The sequence below is a fragment of the Diuraphis noxia genome, unplaced genomic scaffold (genome assembly GCF_037042655.1).
Source record: "Diuraphis noxia isolate RWA-SAM2 unplaced genomic scaffold, SU_Dnox_SAM2 contig0001, whole genome shotgun sequence".
Taxonomy (NCBI): Eukaryota; Metazoa; Arthropoda; class Insecta; order Hemiptera; family Aphididae; genus Diuraphis; species Diuraphis noxia.
Window position 1 is genome coordinate 72,960,184 of NW_028301711.1, and position 19,372 is coordinate 72,979,555.

General features: G+C 26.9%; 2 protein-coding genes across 2 annotated transcripts; both read right to left on the minus strand.

Annotated features, from left to right (window-relative positions):
* Positions 1–1,108: 1,108 nt before the first annotated feature.
* On the minus strand, positions 1,109–5,737 carry LOC149061632 (uncharacterized). The gene is made up of 6 exons (XM_089215626.1): positions 4,799–5,737; positions 3,650–3,866; positions 3,090–3,333; positions 2,823–3,029; positions 2,281–2,551; positions 1,109–2,200 (listed from the first exon to the last, which is right to left on the minus strand). The coding sequence occupies exons 1-6, from the start codon at positions 5,015–5,017 to the stop codon at positions 1,196–1,198; spliced, it is 2,163 nt and encodes a 720-aa protein (XP_089071752.1). The 5' UTR covers positions 5,018–5,737; the 3' UTR covers positions 1,109–1,195.
* Positions 5,738–10,115: 4,378 nt separating this feature from the next.
* Positions 10,116–15,974, minus strand: LOC107168412 (uncharacterized protein KIAA2013 homolog). Its single transcript, XM_089215627.1, has 11 exons — positions 15,612–15,974; positions 15,437–15,534; positions 13,166–13,643; positions 12,993–13,107; positions 12,814–12,930; positions 12,467–12,732; positions 12,309–12,396; positions 12,064–12,203; positions 10,642–10,791; positions 10,459–10,583; positions 10,116–10,379 (listed from the first exon to the last, which is right to left on the minus strand). Exons 1-11 carry the CDS (start codon positions 15,665–15,667, stop codon positions 10,183–10,185), a joined length of 1,830 nt encoding a protein of 609 aa, XP_089071753.1. The 5' UTR covers positions 15,668–15,974; the 3' UTR covers positions 10,116–10,182.
* Positions 15,975–19,372: the final 3,398 nt, after the last annotated feature.

Sequence of the window (19,372 nt, forward strand, 5' to 3'; positions counted from 1 at the left end):
CTTAAAAAATTTTAAAAAAATAGAATGAGATAGAGCTAATACTCCTATTTAAAAGAAAAGAATAAATTATTTCTTTTGTTCCATGAAAAAGTACAACTTGTTGATCTTCATAAATTGTTTATTTTTCACAACTGGACTGATAATTTAAATGTTGTCAATTTTACCGTCTCTATTATCACTGTTTCACTCTTTATCATACATTTCAGCATGGAAAAAAATTTATTTTAAGAATATTTTCTTCCAAAAAGGAGTACATCTTTTATCTCATTCTTGGCCACGGTTTCTCTTTCTACGCTCAGTCCATTTATAATAGATCAATGACGGCGACCAATCACGGAGCGAATAGACCCGTCCTTGGGGGTCCGGACGTCGCTCCGCGATTCATTTGGATGCGCCAACGCGGTGCGCTCTTAAATGGAACGGAGTATAGTAAGTATAATCACACAATACAATAAACTAGTAAATATTAAATAATATTAATATTATGATATTAATAAAACATAAAAAAAAGAAAATAACTTTATAAAGTTAATTATAATTAATTATAATAATACATAAGAATTTAGAGCAATAAAAATAGTCACAATACACACACACAATTAACACAATTAACTTTTATCACAATTAACTTAAATTCTCTTTGGGATTGTTAGTTGAATTTTTATGCTATCAGTAAATATTTTATTTAGAATAATTTTACAAAAAAATGTATATTATATTTTATTTTTAGTTATACACTGACAAAATATACATAACTATTAATAAAAGTGCATAGTATATTATATTTTAATTAATTCATAAATTATTTTTAACAGTGGAAGTTGTTGAGATATTAATCCTACACCACCTATCAATTCCTTATGGCATAGGCGACTGGCAGTCTTGTTAAGAATACTTTTCAAATGTATTCAGTATACGTATTTAAATACTTGGTGTCAATTGTATTTAAAATACGTATTCGAATACTTCCTTTTAAAAGTATTTGAATATAAATACAAATACTTTTTAAAAGTATTCAAAATACTTCCACAAATACTTTTTTTTTAGTAAATTATAAATTTTATATTAAAATATTTATGGAATTTATCAAAAAAATATTTAAAAAAAATAAAATAAATAATTATAATAATAAAACACACAATTATTCTAATAGTAGACAGTAATACAGTATATTGTATATTTTAATAGATATGAATTACATATTTGAATTGTATTTTAAAAAAATTGTTTTTTCAAATGTGTTGTCGTCCATCTTTCCTCGACGTTTTGTTAGTATGGCATTGCTAATACTAAATACGCGTTCAATGGGAGCACTGCTAGGCAATGGAGTATTATGACAAATAAAAACTTTTTTTATATTAGGATATTCATTAAGTGATGTCAGTTTTTTTGTAGGGCTTCTACTCAGATATTGAGTTACTTCATTTTCCACAGAGATAGTTGATGTTCCTTGAAGTTTGTCATTAGACCATGAAAAAAAAGAAGAATCCTCAACTTCATCTTCACTATTTTCAACTAATTGTTTATGTGTTGAAGCCTCATTTTCTTTTGAATTAAAGACATTTAAAACTGTTTTTTTAAAATCCGAAATAGCCAAATCCTTTTTTACTTGGTTTTTTATCCAAACAGTTTTAAAATACGGATGTGAAATAGCTGCTGTTGTCAAAAATTGGTCACTTAATATTTTTTCAAATCGTTTCTCAATGCTTTTTATTATTACTGCTACCAATGGAGAACAGATTTTTAATTGATTTTTATTAAGTATTTGTTCATACTTGTAAATTAACTCTGTAATTGAAGGTATTAGAAAACCAAAAAACATATTTTTTTCACCTTGTAAAAGGTCTAAAACAATAGCTAATGGTTCCATCATCTGAGAATATTCTTCAAGGAATTCCATATCATTTTTATTAAATCGTACAATATCAATCTCATCACACAATCTAAATAATTTTGATGAATTTAATTTGGATATCTTCAAAAAAAAATTTACTGAGTCATATGTTGAATTCCATCTTGTTTCTGTTGGAGTGACAAGGTATACTCCAAAACAACTTTTTATAACATCAGCAATTTTAGTAGATCGGTTTTGCTTATTCCAAAGATTAGTTAATTTCGCAAAGGTTGTTCTGCTCTGCTGCTTATACTTCCACAGAGGCGATACTGCATTTTTTACACCAGAAATAGCTTTTTGAATATCCTGTAATTTGTAAGTTGATAATAATATATAATATGAATCTAAAATTTAAAAATATTACAAAATAAATAAAATTCTCTTACATTAGTAGCGATTAAATTGAGAGTATGTGCTGCACATCTATGATGTTTTGGCAAAATATATACTTCATCCTCTGTGTCTTCCAATACTTCAGCAATATTTAAATGAGATATATCTTGAAAATCATTATCTTCATCTTCATTTGTAACAGTACAATTATCCAAATCATCCACATCATCAGGAATGAAGGTGATGTATGGCATCGTGGCTGTGTTATTATCTAGCTGTGTAACATTCAAGGCATTGGTATCATCGTCATTCGCCCCAAATACTCTAAAAATTTAAAAATAAATTAATTTGATTGAAACATAAATTACCTATTAATTTTAGATGTAAAATTATTGATTAAAACATAATAATTTAGGTTAGAAAGTATTAATTGAAACTAATGAAAGTTGAGAAAAATATTTTCACAACCTCATAGCCCATAGGTACAACTATAGGTAGGTATAATTGTATAAACTATAAAAGAAAACCTAGGAAAACTAATGATGTCTACCCTTTTTCGCATTAAAACTCAATTAAACATTAATAAAATATTTACCTAAAGCTTTTAACAAAATTGCTGCCATTATCTGTTGTTGTATATAAAATTTTGTTATTTATGTTAAATAATGTATAGACAGATTCCATAGATCTGGCTAATATCTCATAAGTGTGACTTCCTATCAATCGCTTAATAGATAATAAGTAAGATTTGCGTTCGAGACTTCCTTCTTCAATCCAATGAACAGTTATTCCCAAATAAGATCTAAATAAATTAATGACAGATATTATTAAATAATGAAATTAAAAATCTAAAAAAATATACCTTTTAAATGTCGACCATGCGTCAGCAGTAGTTGTTAAATGTTCCACTGAGTTTAATTTACATTTCAATTTTTCAAAGACAATATTAAAACTTTTGTCAATATTTTTCATAAGAGTCTGTCGACACAAAAGATTTCTACCTGGGAATCCTTTAGAAATAATATCCTTAAAATTTACATGTGACACTATATTAAATGGTAGAGATGCGTTTATTATTAAATCTTGAATCATTTGATTAAGTGTATCTGTGAAATAAAACAACAAACAATTATTAATAATTACTAATTACTATACAATAAATAAATAATATAACATATTTTTAAACCTTTTTTATTATTGAATATCTACTTGAATCAATTTATCAAATACAAATAGCTTTTTACATTAAACTATTAAGTAGGTACCTACATATTATAAGCACTAAAATAATATCGGTTCTCAAATATGTAATACAATTTAAAATAGATAAATTAGGTAAATATATATTATTAATACATTTGATTTAAAAACTAACTAGAGAAATATTTATATATTCTAGAACTAGTAGAACATATTATTTACCTTGAGAAACTATATTTATGCGATTATCTTTTGAATGTATGAAGCTTTTCATAGATGATTGTGTTGTATTAAATTTGATTTTTTTAACATTTGATCCGCTGCTGGTGTCATATTGATCAGTGCTGTCAATTTCTTTTCTTGTACAATTTACATCAACAGATACATTCATACTTGGCATCAGTAATTCTTTTACAGTTTTTACATTACTATGTTTAAGCTGTGAAAATTATAAACTATTATAGGAATTTACTATCTAAAATATTTAATTATATATCTAGATATAAACTATATGTCTATTGTCTATATACTAAGGACTTACATAGTCTATGACCTATTGACTTTAAATATATTAATATAACTAACTAAACCCTGATAAAAATAAAACAAATAACAAAACGTTTATATTTAATTATTTCATAGGTATGTTTTTGCATACCCTGCAACCTGACCGTCTGGGGTCAGTGTTCAACATTTTTTTAGAAGGCATAAACTAAGTTCCGAAATACAATATTTAAAAACTAATACCTAGTCTAGGTCCAAACCCGAAGAACGAAATAAACACTATAGAATTTTTCAAAACAACTCAAATATTAAAATTATTATAAGACGACACCACAGAATATATGAAATTTCATATATTCTGTGATGACATTAACAATATTGTAATGTACCTACATAAATATCCAAATTGTTTATAAAACAATAAAATTGTATACAATTAATTAATTTTTTTTTTCTATTTTATTAAAAATGTAACGCTTATGGCCCTAGTTGTCAAAGCAGAAATATTGCAAATTTCAAGACCAATGAAAAAAAAAAAAAACTAATAGGTAACAAAAAATATGTAGATCAATGTTAAGAAATAATATTATGTGACAAGACACAAGAATAATTATAAAATTATATTGTTTTCAATAAGTCTACCTCCATAAAATCATGTTTTTATTTTCATCAAACAAATATTGGAAAAACTATTATTTACTTATAAGGACTAACATTATCTAATCTAACCTAACCTAACCTATTAATAATAAATAATTTTAAGGACTTTTAGACTTGCCAGCAATGGCCTACATTTTCAAATGCCTAACATGTATTTATAAGTAAACAAAAAAAAAATAATACCTTAATAATAATAATAATATCTACCTTTAAATGTTTACGGAGATTGGACATAGATCTTGAATCAGCAGTTTGAGTCTTACTTGTCACACAATGATTACAAGAAACTTCAAAAGTTGTGTATAAATCACAGTCAATAAGTATTTTTTTTACTTTAAAATGTGAATTATATACTGGCCATGGTAAACTAATATTCACTTGTGGACGTGGATTGTCCAATTCACAATTTTCCTCGGTTTCATCCATTGTTGTTTAAAAAATAATACTTGATAATTTAATAAGTAACAACTAACAACTAACAACAAAAATTAACAACGCAGGAGTGCAGGACGCACACGCTGTTTCCTGTCGCCTGTTTGCCTTTGCACGTTTGATATACTTAGTATTAAATTGCCAAATTGGTAAATAAAATACTATGATTTATAAATTATAAGAAACATCAAACATAGACGATAGACTATAGAGTATTATCAACTCTTGTAATAAATAATAATGTAATATTAATATATTATAACAAATATCTTATAATTATTAACTAGGTACTGTATAGTACCGCCAACCGACAACCACACATCCACACATTAGATAAGAGATAGGTACAATAATAATTTTAAATATAAAGTCGTATTATTATTTATTGTTATAATGTTATTAGTGCTTATTACAACTTGAAAATAAACACTATTTATAGATTCAAGAACTAGTTGTGATGGTCTGTGTCCCGTATGCCTTTAAGTGGGAGTGAGTGGCTGACGGGGGTTTCAGTCATTCTGTTATCAGCTTGTATTTTGGAGAAATCTAAAATCTTATTTATAAATTCTCAGAAGTTAGAACCATTATAAAATAATATTTTAAAAACAAAATCTAAAACAGTACATTACAAAATATTGGAAATTTAAATTGGAGTAGAACATAGCCCATAGGAATGTAAAAAAGTATTTAGTATTCTAGAATATAAATACAAATAAAAAGTATTTTTTAAGTATTTAAAATACATTGGTTAAAAAGTATTTAAAAAGTATTTGAAATACAAAAAAAGTATTTAAATACTAGTATTTAAATACAAGTATTCGAATACTTAACAAGACTGGCGACTGGGTCACTTATCAGACAACTAAATGAAAAAATTGTCAAAAATCGTCGACGGTCTAAACATAGGAAAAGACTGCTCAACTTCTGGATGTTCAGTGTGTACACAGGGAAAACAATCCTCAAACCCATTCAATGGCACACGCACAAGGGCAAAACGCCCACTACAGTTGGTATATATGGATGTATGCGGACCTATTACCCCAACTAGCTGGTCAGGTGAGCGTTACTACGTATCTTTTATCGATGACTTTACACATTTTGCCATAGTTTACCCAATAAAGGAAAAATCTGATACTTTCAACAAGCTGAAAATATTTGAAGCACTCGCTATAGCTCATTTTGGTACTAGTATGTCCAAACTCTGATGCGACAATGGTGTTGAGTATTCATCAAAGGCGCTTAAAGAGTTCTTGTGAGGGGAAAGGAATAGAAATTCAATACACATCACCATGCTGTCCACAACAAAACGGCCACGCAGAAAAACTGAACAGAACCTTATGTGAAAAAGGTAGATCTCTACTCATCGAAGGCAATCTCCCAAAATAAATGTGGAACGAAGCAATACAGACAGCTGCATACCTATTGAACAGGTCGTATACAACACCTTTAAACAATGTTACACCAGCAGAACTGTGGTTTGGTTTTAAGCCAGATATAAGCAACCTTCGTGTATTCGGATGCAAAGCTTACTTACTTAAACCTAACCATACCAGAAATAAATTTAATGAAAAATCTGAACTGTTTACTCTGATAGGATACAACAACCATTGATACCGTTTATAGGATTCTAAGAACAAAAGAATCATCAACGGTAGGAATATTAAATTTGATGAGACAAACAAGACGAACGGTCTTACACAAGTTTTTATGGAAAGCGACCAAATGCCTAAAGAAAGAAAAATCGAACAAGCTGTCGATGACCAACCAGCGCAGAAAACGATGAAAACCACTATGACTCTGACACCGATTTGAATAAAACATTCATTGAACCATCTACACGTCCAAGGAGGGAAACACGACCACCCGTATGGACCAAAGACTACTACACAGGGCACGCCTCAATAATATAAAACACAGGCGAACCATTCTCATACGAAGAAGCTATCAACGGGAATGAATCTGCAGAATGGGAACAAGCAATGAAGGAAGAGATAAACTCTCTAAACAAAAATCATACATGGTCACTTGTCGAACTGCCAGAAGGAAAGAAAGCAATAGGATGCAAATGGATATTCAAAATTAAAAAGGATGCAAACGGAAAAATACACCGTTACAAAGCAAGACTGGTAGCAAAAGGATACGCACAAACACATGGAGTTGACTATACTATGAAACCTACTCACCAGTGATGAACATCACTACTATTCGTTCACTCCTAGCCATAGCAAATAACAGGAAAATGCATATACATCAAATGGACGTGCACACAGCCTTCCTTAACGGAGTCCTTGATGAAGAGGTGTGCATGTGTCAACCTGAGGGTTACGGAACAAACACAAATTTGGTATGCAAATTACACAAATCAATCTACGGACTAAAAAGGCAGCTCGTGTATGAAATCAGAGCTGTGACCAAATGCTGGCGAAAAATGGGTTCAACCACCTTAAATCTGACAATTGTGTGTACAAGAATTCCGATGATAGTCTGTTCATTGCTATATATGTTGATGATATATTAATCATAGGCGCTGACATAGCCTCCATCAAATGCATCAAGAAAAAACTACAAATGACGTTTGACATGGAAGACTTTGGTTAATGTGAGCACTTTCTGGGTCTCAACCTCAAGAGGGACTTCAACAGGAAGACCATAAGCATCAACCAAACTACTTATCTCAACAGTGTACTTCAGAGATTTGGTACGGAAAATTGTAAGCCTTCTAAAACACCTATGGAACCCCGTCTAAGACTCGAGGACGTCAAAGAAAAAAAGACAGCGCATCCATACCGTGAACTTATAGGATGTCTCAGTTATGTAGCGATGGTATCACGACCTGACCTCTGTTATGCAGTCAACTACCTAAGTCGTTTCCAAGAAAATCCTACTGACACCCACTGGAACTATTTAAAGAGAGTTTTGAGGTACATTAGATACTATAAATTTGGACTTACTTTTCCATAATAGTGAAGAACCAATAATAGGATACACAGATGCCAACTGGGCAAACGGCGCCGACCGCAAGTCAATAACAGGTTATTGTTTCAAAATGTATGGATGTCTTGTAGCATAGAAAACTCAAAAACGACCTACTGTCTCCTTGTCATCAACAGAAGCCGAACTAATATCAATGGCAAGTGCAGTAACCGAAGCCATTTGGCTACAAGGATTAATGATAGAACTTGGCGAAAAACACTGTCCAATCGAAATTTATGAAGATAACCAGTCATGCATAGAAACAGCCTGTAGACCAAGATAACACCAAAGGATGAAACACCTGGATGTCAAATATTCCTTTCTACATGAGAATATTAACTCCAAAAACATATCAATCACTTACATCCCAACTGAAGAACAGGTCGCCGACATTTTCACCAAATTCTTACTACCATCAAAATTTGAATTTCTCAAGTCAAAATTAAAGCTAATCTAAAATAAAAAAAACATGTATAGTTTTGCTTTATATAATCATTTTTGTCCTTCCATGTTTGTCATCTATAAATTATAATTTGTTATGTTTACCAGAATTTATTTTATTAACTATTAATCCAACCTTCTATATGAATGTTTTTTTTCTACTACACTTAGTGTTAGGATTAAGAAGGAGTGTTGAGATATCAATCCTACACCACCTATCAATTGTTATCTAAGTTATTACTATTACTACCATTATTCTGTTAAACCGGTATTCAAATAAAAGTCAGTCTGTTGCACTATGTCAATGAGGTAGTCACGTTATCTTTCCTACATTCTTTATTTCGACCATAGCTTTATTTATTATAAGTTAAAAGATGTAGCGTGGTTAAATATATTTTTTTTAGCATGACTATGGTTTCACTATGTATTTCTAAACAAAGTGTGAATCCTGTATTCTGTAATAGTAAAATTCCATTAAAAAAGTTAAAATATAATTAACGTGGAAAACATGGATTCATAAGTTCTTAATTGAATACTGAAAAAAGTTTAAATATGGGATCATTATATTTTATTGAATTAACTAAAAGAATAAGTATTTTTTTGTACAATACAATAAAATTATAAAATCATAACGACAGTTCAAAACGTTAAAAAAAACTAATCAAAAATCGAAACAAATCAAAGTAATTATTTGATTCATAAAAATTTAATCAGTTTCTCAAATATCAATTATATTAATAAGCAAAGGTGGGTTAAAAACATATGCGTTTTTGATATAATATTACAATTTCTGTTTCATATTTTGAAATTATTTTTTGTATTATTTTTTTTTTATTTTAACTTATAATAATTGATAATATTTAGTAGCGGTATAAATGACATCTATAATACTGAAGCACAAAGTGTCAACTTTTACCTCCTGATTTAATCCTAACTCCAAACAAGCATCTCTTTTGAAAAGACTCTAATTACATACGACTAAAGGCTAGAATTATAAGCATTTGCATTTTCAAATTAAATGTATGCACAGCACCACAGATGTTTGAAATGAGGGCTATATCATTTTTATATAGGCTATATTTTAATACCAATATAATAAATATAATAATTTTAAATATATATTAATATGTTTTTTTTATTTCAAGTATTCATTTAAAAAAAATTTAATTTTAAATAAATTTTGTTATTAATAATTTGATTCATTAATTTAACCATTTTTTCCAACCCTATAAATTAGTTCAATTATCAAATATTTCTATTTATTATCTACTAACATTTCACATTGAGATAATATTAATTTACATGGTTGAATTAAATGTACAATATTCAAATGACTTTATATTTTTGTAAGTTAGTCTTTAGTTGTATTTATAATTGCATTTTTATATTTATAAATACTTAGTTTCGGTATGATATAATTTTAATAATAATAAAATTAAAACAAAGTGAAATAATGATACCATTGAGATACATAATGTAATCATCATATATATATAATCAATAATAATAAAATTAATTATTATTCATATTTGTTTGTGATTGTTTATCAATCAAAATAATTTTATTACATTATTAGTTGTTTAAACATGAGATCTAATGAGTTTTAAATCGAATTAACAATGATAATAAATCATAAAAATTATAATGGTTTGTAAATTACTTTTAAAATAACATATAATAACTGGGAAATAAAGTTGTTACTTTATTAGTTATTTGATTTTTAAAAGACATAATTATCATGAAGTTTATTTATATGCTAGTTTACCATATTTTATCCTTGATTTATCTTGCCAGTTAAAGTACTCATTATAAATTAGTTTAAATAGGAAAAGGTGAAATACAACAATCAAACAACCAATTGCAACCCAGAAAAATGTTGGCAATCCTCCAAGACGGTGACCATGTTTATGAAGTGCTAGTACATGATGTTCATGTGCAGGAGCTAAAATATTATAATTATATAAAATTTGTTGTTATTAATAATAATAATTTAATGGTAAAATAAGAGACAAAATTGATACCCTCTGAAACTTCTTTAACATGAATTGCATGTTTTAAGTCTTCCATGTGTTTTTTATCATAGGTTATATATAATATTCCAGTTACAGGATCAGTTAACTTAACTGGAAATGTTTTATATTCTGGCCTATAAAAAATATTGTTTAGATAACATTTGAAATAATTTTTCATATAACAAAAATTACCCTAACAAAACAGGTTCATCTAAACATCCTCCATCACAAGCATAATAATTTTTATCGCTGCGGTCTATTGCTACAGAGATAATGGCTTTATTATTTTCTTGGACTGAAACTGTCACATTTATATGAGTCATATTTCCATAGTTAAGACGCCTGATCATGTAAAAAAATAATATTAAACATATTCTTTAAAAATAGCAACACAAAATCAGTATATTATATTATAAATGTTACAGTTGTTGCAATCAAAGTATACATTTTCAATGTTATTAATTTATATGATGAAACTTTAAAATCAGATAATTTAAAATAAAATTCTTAATAGGTTTAATTAAGTTTTTCTACCATAATTATAAGTCATATGAATAATATATTCAAATAAAAATGTTGTATTAAATGGTATATCATATACATGGTAGTCAGAAAAAATTGCTAGGGAAAAAAATCCACGGGAAAAATAATCCACAGAAAAAATAAACCACGGAAAAAAAAGCCAAATTACAATAATTAAATATATATATCAATTAAAATTAAAGTATTAAATTAGGTATTATTTAAAAAAATTTTTACACATTATTGGTCAAATATATAAAAAATAATTATAACTAAATATGCAAAAAAATAAAATTTAAAGTATTATTGTATACATATATAAATATATAAAATTATTAATACACAAGTTATATTATGTTAATTAATTTAAAATTTTTAACACAGTTGATCATACTGTATTGTCCGTATTCATATATAAAAATAAAATTGTTAATATTATAAAATACATTGAAAAAAATTATTATTATATTTTGTGGATATTATCTTGAAATCAATTGATTTATGTCTTACATCCTAGATATGTATAAGTATAATGTATTAATGTATATACTTTGTACAGGATGATTCTTTTTTAAATGTACATGTTGCAGTATGAACTACATGCTATCTTGAAATAAGTAAATAAATATAAATTTTTAATTTAAACTTTTTGTTTAATAAAATCAATACATTCATTGCTGCTTAGAAATATATTAAATATATTTATTACTATGAATAATAAGTAATAACATATAACCTGTGTATTAATAATTCTATATTTATATATGTATGTATTCAATATGACCAATAATGTGTAAACATTTTTAAATAATACCTTATTTAATTCTTTAATTTTATTTGATATATATATATATATTTAATTATTGTAATTTGGCTTTTTTTCCGTGGCTTATTTTTCCATGGCTTTTTTTTCCTACATTCCATATACATATAATACAGTATACACATTTTAGTTAAATTAGAATTCAGAATTCAGAATATAAATCAAAATACCTATTTAAATTTTAACATTGTAAACTACAATTACAAATACTGATTAAGCAACATTTCGCAGTAAAATTAATTATTCAAATTGCATATTTTGTATACTACCGAAAATGAAAATCTCTGTGTAAAAATTTTGGATGCATATTAAATTCCAAATGTTGGTTGCTAAATCGAAAATTTCCAAAGCTTAAAACCATTGCTTGAGCTACTCCAGAAGCTCCTGCTTTAACAAGATTATGACATCCCTAAAATAAAAATTATAATTAAATTACATGATGATCAGCTATACTAAGTAGTAAAAAGTGTTTTATACAGTTGCTATTTATGTGGATAAATTTATCAAAATTTACTTGTTTTTCTAATGTAATAATCCATAGTGACACAGCATTGTAGATTTTCTCAATTGAAGAAAGATTTGACCATAAACCTACAGCTTGTCTAAAATAATAACAACAATTAATGTATAATAAGATATTATTCTATAATGCAAAATACAAATTATACATACAAAGTATCGTGGTTTGCGCCATAACAACCTTCAACATATGAAAGACTATTTGCAACTTTAGCAAGAATAGCAGGAGAAGATGAAATTTCATAGGAAGGTGCTCGAACACTGGATAAAACATTATACACAGTTGCATTGATTAAATCACCATTTAAAACACCACTGGCTTTTGACATGCTTATTGAAAAGCCAGTACTCCACAGCTTCTCCCAAATATCAATATGTGTTTTTTCAATATTTTCATAATGAGAGATTTTCAATATTGACTGGAAATTATAAAAATAGATATGAAACAAAATTACATGAGTATTATATTTAACAATAATTAAAAGAATAATTAAACTTACTTCAATTGATTTTTTTTCCAAAGTTGATCTAACTCCAGTAAATTCTAAGGAATTTTTTAAAGCCAAATATTCGATTGAAATAATAATACGTAATTTAAATATACTATGTGGTAGGACCTATAAAGATATTTCACAATTATTTAGTTCTTTAACTTTAATAAATACTTTTTAATATTTACCTTAACATTAATTGGAAACTGAGAGTATGTTATTGAAACACCATAAATTGGGTTGTCAGATGTTGATGTACTAATACCAGATTCAACTATATAGTTTTCAGTCTGATCAGCTATTCTAGAGTACATGATAAAATATTTTATGAAACTAAATATAAGTTTATAAATCAACTTACTTAATGGGACGTGTGTTATACATTGACCATCCATGTGTTTTATGAGAGTGTTGCTTAAGTTTAGCGTATAATACAAAATCTGTCGGATTTGTTAGTTCTATATCCTGAACAAGAATTGTTGGTAAAGCTCGGAATGCAAAGTATTTAATACTACTTTGGAGTCGGTTAGAAAAACATTCATATCGGTACGCTATACCATTTTTATAGTTGACAACTGTAGCCAATTGTGATGGAGCTTCAATATCTATTTTGATTACTGGATACCAATAAATAGGTATTGACAATGCTCTATTGCCTTTTATATAGATTGGAGAATCATAGTCAAGTGTTATTCCAAAATAACCATTTCCTATAAATTCTTTGTATGGTTTTTCATCAGCATCCAGTGGTTCATGCTTAATGTTGGCATCAAACATATCATAAGCTTGTTTATGAAAAGATAGTTTCTCAAATAGACCATTTTTCATAAATAATTCATCTATAAATAAAAAATAATATTTTTTAGAGCATTTTATTGAAAATAATACATTGATGAAATAATTTATAGTTAACATTAATATTATTGATTAAGTATAAATATAACAAACTAAGTATATATATGTTATACATATATATATTATAATCGTTATAACCAGAATATTATAAGAAGTGAATTCTATTGTAAATATAAATAGATATTTTATATCTAAGTTATCTTTATCTTTTTAGGTTTAGCACTAAATATTTAAAACTAATAATGATCATATAGCAACTTTAACATTATGTAGGTATTTGTTTTATGTTTAACATTTAACATTAAATTTTTTTTAACTAAAGGTGAAAATGATATTTTATAAGAAGATTATTTGATCTCAATCTTTTTTAACAGATTCACTGTGACTGTCGGCTATAGCAGATAAACCAATGTTTTCATAGTGTGTAAGTCCTATAGACCATGCATAAATATCTTAACAGTGCATCTGTTAAATAATGTCAAATCAGGTTTGTTGATTTAAGTTTTTTTTTGAAATGTCTTAAAATTATGATTAAGCCAAAAACTTTGAACATTATTTTCCAATGAGAATATGAATTAATTTAATCATTTATATTTTTACTGGTAAATAAATTATTGTCTATCTGCAAGAACTAAGAAACGAGTACTCATGGATTCATCCCATTATGTAATATTTATATAAGTATTTAACACGTTGACTGCCATGCGGCCGCCGGTGTCCGTATAATAATAATTAGGTATTGATAATTTTTAGACCGCCGGCTGCCGCACCATATCATTCGTAGGAAGCCATATAGCCGCGGGCTGCCGTAAATTAATTTGGATTTATATTATTAACTTTTCCGTGGCATTACAATAATGATCTTGAAATATGCTGTAGCGTAGTGGGAATAGTTGCAATTTTTTTTATGCAATAAACATAATTTTAACATTTTTTTTTTAATTCAATAGTATATATACAAATACAAATTTATAATGACACTGAAAAATGTCTTTGGCGTACCCATGATAAATATTCTTGAGGGCCCCGGCGGCTGCATGGCAGTCAACGTGTTAAAATTTTTAATTTTAATTGAAAACTTTTGCAATTCTAGGCTACTTTAGCATTTATAACAATACCTGTAATTTATCTAAAATATGTACATTACATTATGCAGTTTATATAAAAAATAATAATCATAGGCGTGCGCACAGGAGCAGCAAGGTGTGCTCTTGCTGCCCCTGGATGGTTTGAATATATTTGTATGGGCCGAACTATTACTATATAATAATAACATAACATAATAATACTTATATAACTGTATTATAATAATAAAGAATAATTTGCTATTGATATTTGATGTATTTTTAATTTTGATATGGTATACCGGTGTTGAGCAAAAACAATCTATGATTAACCAACGATTATCGTTTAAAATATTTTTATTTTAAGGTCAGAAGTTAAATTTTGATTTTGAGCTTAAACATTTTAACTTAATACTCATGTATGGGCCGGTAAAAATATTCGCTGCCCATGACTTGAAACTCTGCGCACGCCTATGATAATAATGTTGCAGTATTATTTATTAAGTAATTTAGGATAAATTACATCGATTACACCTATAATTGAGATGTCTATGTCTTGCACACTTTTGTGCATTAATATAATTATAGTTCTCAAATTTTAGAAAATGTTTACAATCTTTATGGGCATCTACCAAAAATACTTATTTAGGTAAATAGCATAATATTTCATAAACACATACAATTTATTATTAGATAATACGATTATAACATACCATACTCTAGACTTCGGTTGTTGGATGATCTCCAGTAAGGACTTAAATAAAATATCAAAGTGACGATAAAAGTGACTACAATGGCGATTTTCTTCGATCTGTAATTAGGTAGGTATAATGCACAGTTGTTAATTTATTGATAGACACAAGTTAACTCAAATGAACTACTGCTTACATTTTAATTTTTTCTAAACTCCTCCTCAACCGGTACAGGAAATCTCTAGGACTCATGTTGTTGCAATGTGAATTGTGTGTTAAATAGCAACAACAACAATTAATCAGACTTACAGGTGCATTTAGATACAATATTACAGTTACATGCTCGAGTCACACGGCGTAGACAGAAAAAAAAATTACTGGCGCTTACACGCGTAAGTGCGTAACTAGATAACTATAATGCCAACTAATAACTATGGTTTCACATTGTTTTAAGTGTTTTTATTACCTAATTATTGATAGAAACATTTTGGGCGCCTACAAAATTTTACGAAATACAAATAATATTAATTTCAACTCGTGTACACAAATTCCGGCGTCTAATGATACTGTTATCTCAACGAGTTACCGATAAGATAATAACTATTTCGTATCACTTATGAGTAGGAGCCGGAACTATGTTCTTTTAAAATAGCCAAAATATGATGCTAATATTCTCTAAAAAAGTTGAAAATATTCTTGCATTATTCTTTAAAAATCATAATAAAATATGCTTTTTTATAAATCTATTCTCTTGAAATAAAAATATTCATTTATATGCAAAATAAAACAAAACAACTGATATAAATAAGTATATGATAAGAAATAATATGCAAACAATAAACAAAATAATACATATTAAAAAAAAAATTGATTAAATTATATTAATAACAATAAGGTATTTTTAATTACAAACATTTTTGCAAGGCTGGGCATTAACGAGTTAAAAAATTAAAGTTAAGTTAAAAATGAATTTTACTTTAACCTTTTAACTTAGGTAACTAGTTACTTTTGGATTTTCATTAACTTAACTACCTATTAACTTATTAAATTTCTGTTTTAATTAACGTGAAATTAACGAATTAATTTATCATTTTAAGAAATAAGTTAAGAGTTGATTTATTTTGTTTGTAATATTTTTACATTTCATTATTAGTCTATTTTGATTATGTTGTCATGTCAAAAAAAATATTTTTCATGAATTGTTTCAAGTTAAAAATGTTATATTTTTTGGATCATTCTGTATTCTAATTTCTAAAGTAACACCATATATATTGTTAATTTTACAATAAAAGGTTTTATCTTTTATGTCATTAAATTAATTATTATATCAATTTATTAATTTATTATTACTACTTATTATATAGGTAACTATACTGTTCTTAAAAATACAATATACTATTCGGAAATACTGTATAAAGTATAAACACTAATCTGTAATTTAGTTTTGGTTTGGAAAAAAATTAAGTACTCTAGTTTTGTATAAAAAAAAATTGGTATTAACTTGTAACTTAACTCAGTTAATCTATAATTAAATTAACTTTTAACTTTTTGTTATTGGTGCATATTAACTTAAATTAACCGAGTTAAAAAAAATCATTAACTTGCCCAGCCTTGCATTTTTGAAAACAGTCAACAACTTTATTTTGCTCCATGTGTTCTGGTGTCATATTTGTACGACGGTATGTTAATAATAATATGTTTTTATACGTGCTAAAAATGAACGTTCGACGTCAACTGAATTCACCGAAAAATTAATCGATATACTCTCAAATATTCTTTTGTCTTGAAATGCTCTCAAATATGCTAAAAAAACTTTTGCCGTTAATTAACCGGTTTTATGATTTGTAAAGATTTCGAACTCCCGCCTGACTGCATAGCCTCATAAAAAAAATATGCAAAAGAATATAATTCCTGTCCCTACTTATGAGTTATGAGGTCTGTTTGTTGTATGGTTGCACAACGAACGACTGGGAGCGTGCAGATTAGAGTATGTATAGGAAAATATGGCATTCATATTTTCATATTTTTTTTTTCTCTCAAGATAACTCCCGTATATTCGCGATTCGCGACTACTCACTTCCTCCATATTCCTGAGTAACAAATAAATAAAATTTAATGCAATCTATGAATAACTTTCCTGTAATTTGAAAAAAATTATCAATTATACAGTATACTGTTATAACTACCATCACATGCAATAAAGTAAAATATACTAAGTAATAAGTATTATTATATTATTATTATTTAATATTTTGTTGAATGTCCATAAAGTTACATTTGTGTTATAAGTAAATTATTCAATAAGAATATTATAATATAATCTACTTATGTATAATTAAAACAAATATTTACAATTTAATTAATATGCGTTACCTATACATAATATTTAGCTTCAAAAATAAATAAATAATTATGAAATTATAGAACAGATACACTTTACTGTCTTTACCACAGTACCACACCGTCCACACCCTTCACGAATATATATATATAAAAAAATTTTTTAAGAAATGTTTTTCGGCGTTGATTTTGAAACATTTTATTTTTTTGCTGAACCATAACCATTTACGACAAAAGATCTTCAAAAACTTTTGGCCCTAGCCCTAAGATTTCCAAAAAGAAAAATTAGATCACTAGACTGCTGAGGCACTCGCTTATTGCTACGCTACGCAAACCAAAAATATCCTTTGGTTTGTTATGAAAAACGTTAAATATTACTTATTGATTACTATTCAGATCTTTTACAATATATTATGGTGAGTTTTAAAATTTTTTAAAATACCTTCCTATCAGATACTTATAGAATATATATTTCTAATGGGCCTATCATCCATATAGAATACAGTAGAACCTCGATTATCCGAACTAATTGGGACCTCAACTAGTATGCAAAAGTATATAGATATTGGAAACATTCAAATATAAAATAAAATAAATGTATTATCATGTATTTATTATTTATTATTTTTATAATTAAATATTTATTATTATTAATAATTTATTAGAATTACATACATTATATTATTAGAAATCATTAAACGACATTTCCATTGCTTGGTCGATTAAATTAAAATTATTATAAGTTGCATAAAATGTAATAAAATGAAATACCTATAGAAAATTATTTGGAATGTAAAAATACCTATATATTAACATTGATTTTATATTAATATTATACCCACTTAATAATTATTGACAAAAATAGTATACCATTATTTTATTATTTTAAATGTATTATAAACATTTTTGTTTTGATCGAAAAGTAAATTGGCCGTAAAAAGAAGGTTACAATTTTGGTCCAAAAGGGAATCGACCTATTTTAAATTTGGTCGAAAAGTAAATCGTTTTTCCATTAGGTGCCTACCTATGCTATAATTTCTTGTTCGTTATTGCTATAGATGAAGTTGAATTGCTTATATAAATGATTTAATGAATACATTGTGTGTTAATATACCTATACAATTTTCAGAGCGTAAACGATTTCTCATGTAAATAGTTGATGAAGTTGCTTAAGATATTTTTCTCACCACATACTATCCACGCCTGCTAATTATTTTGGTTTGAGTTTAATTAAAAATTTACGTTTGTATCTGAACAAATTAATTAACTGTTTATATCAAATTTTGATGTAAAACATTTTGTTTAATTAATTTCCGTTAGGTAAATCTTTATTTAAAAAAAAAAAATGATATTTACGTTCTTTTGTGTCTATATCTCGATATTATCTTCATTAATATTTAAATACTTATTCTAAGAACTTAATTTTAACAAATATGTAGACTAAGTAGGTAGGTATAGTGAACCAGTTAAACACACACTTTGACACAACAATGTACTAAGCGTCTAAAAAGATTAATATGGAAGTTACATACTGCTCAAACCATGAGCCAAGTTAGTAATATTTATGAATATAAGTTGCAAGACATTATACTACAGAATTAAAAAGTGAAGAGGCAT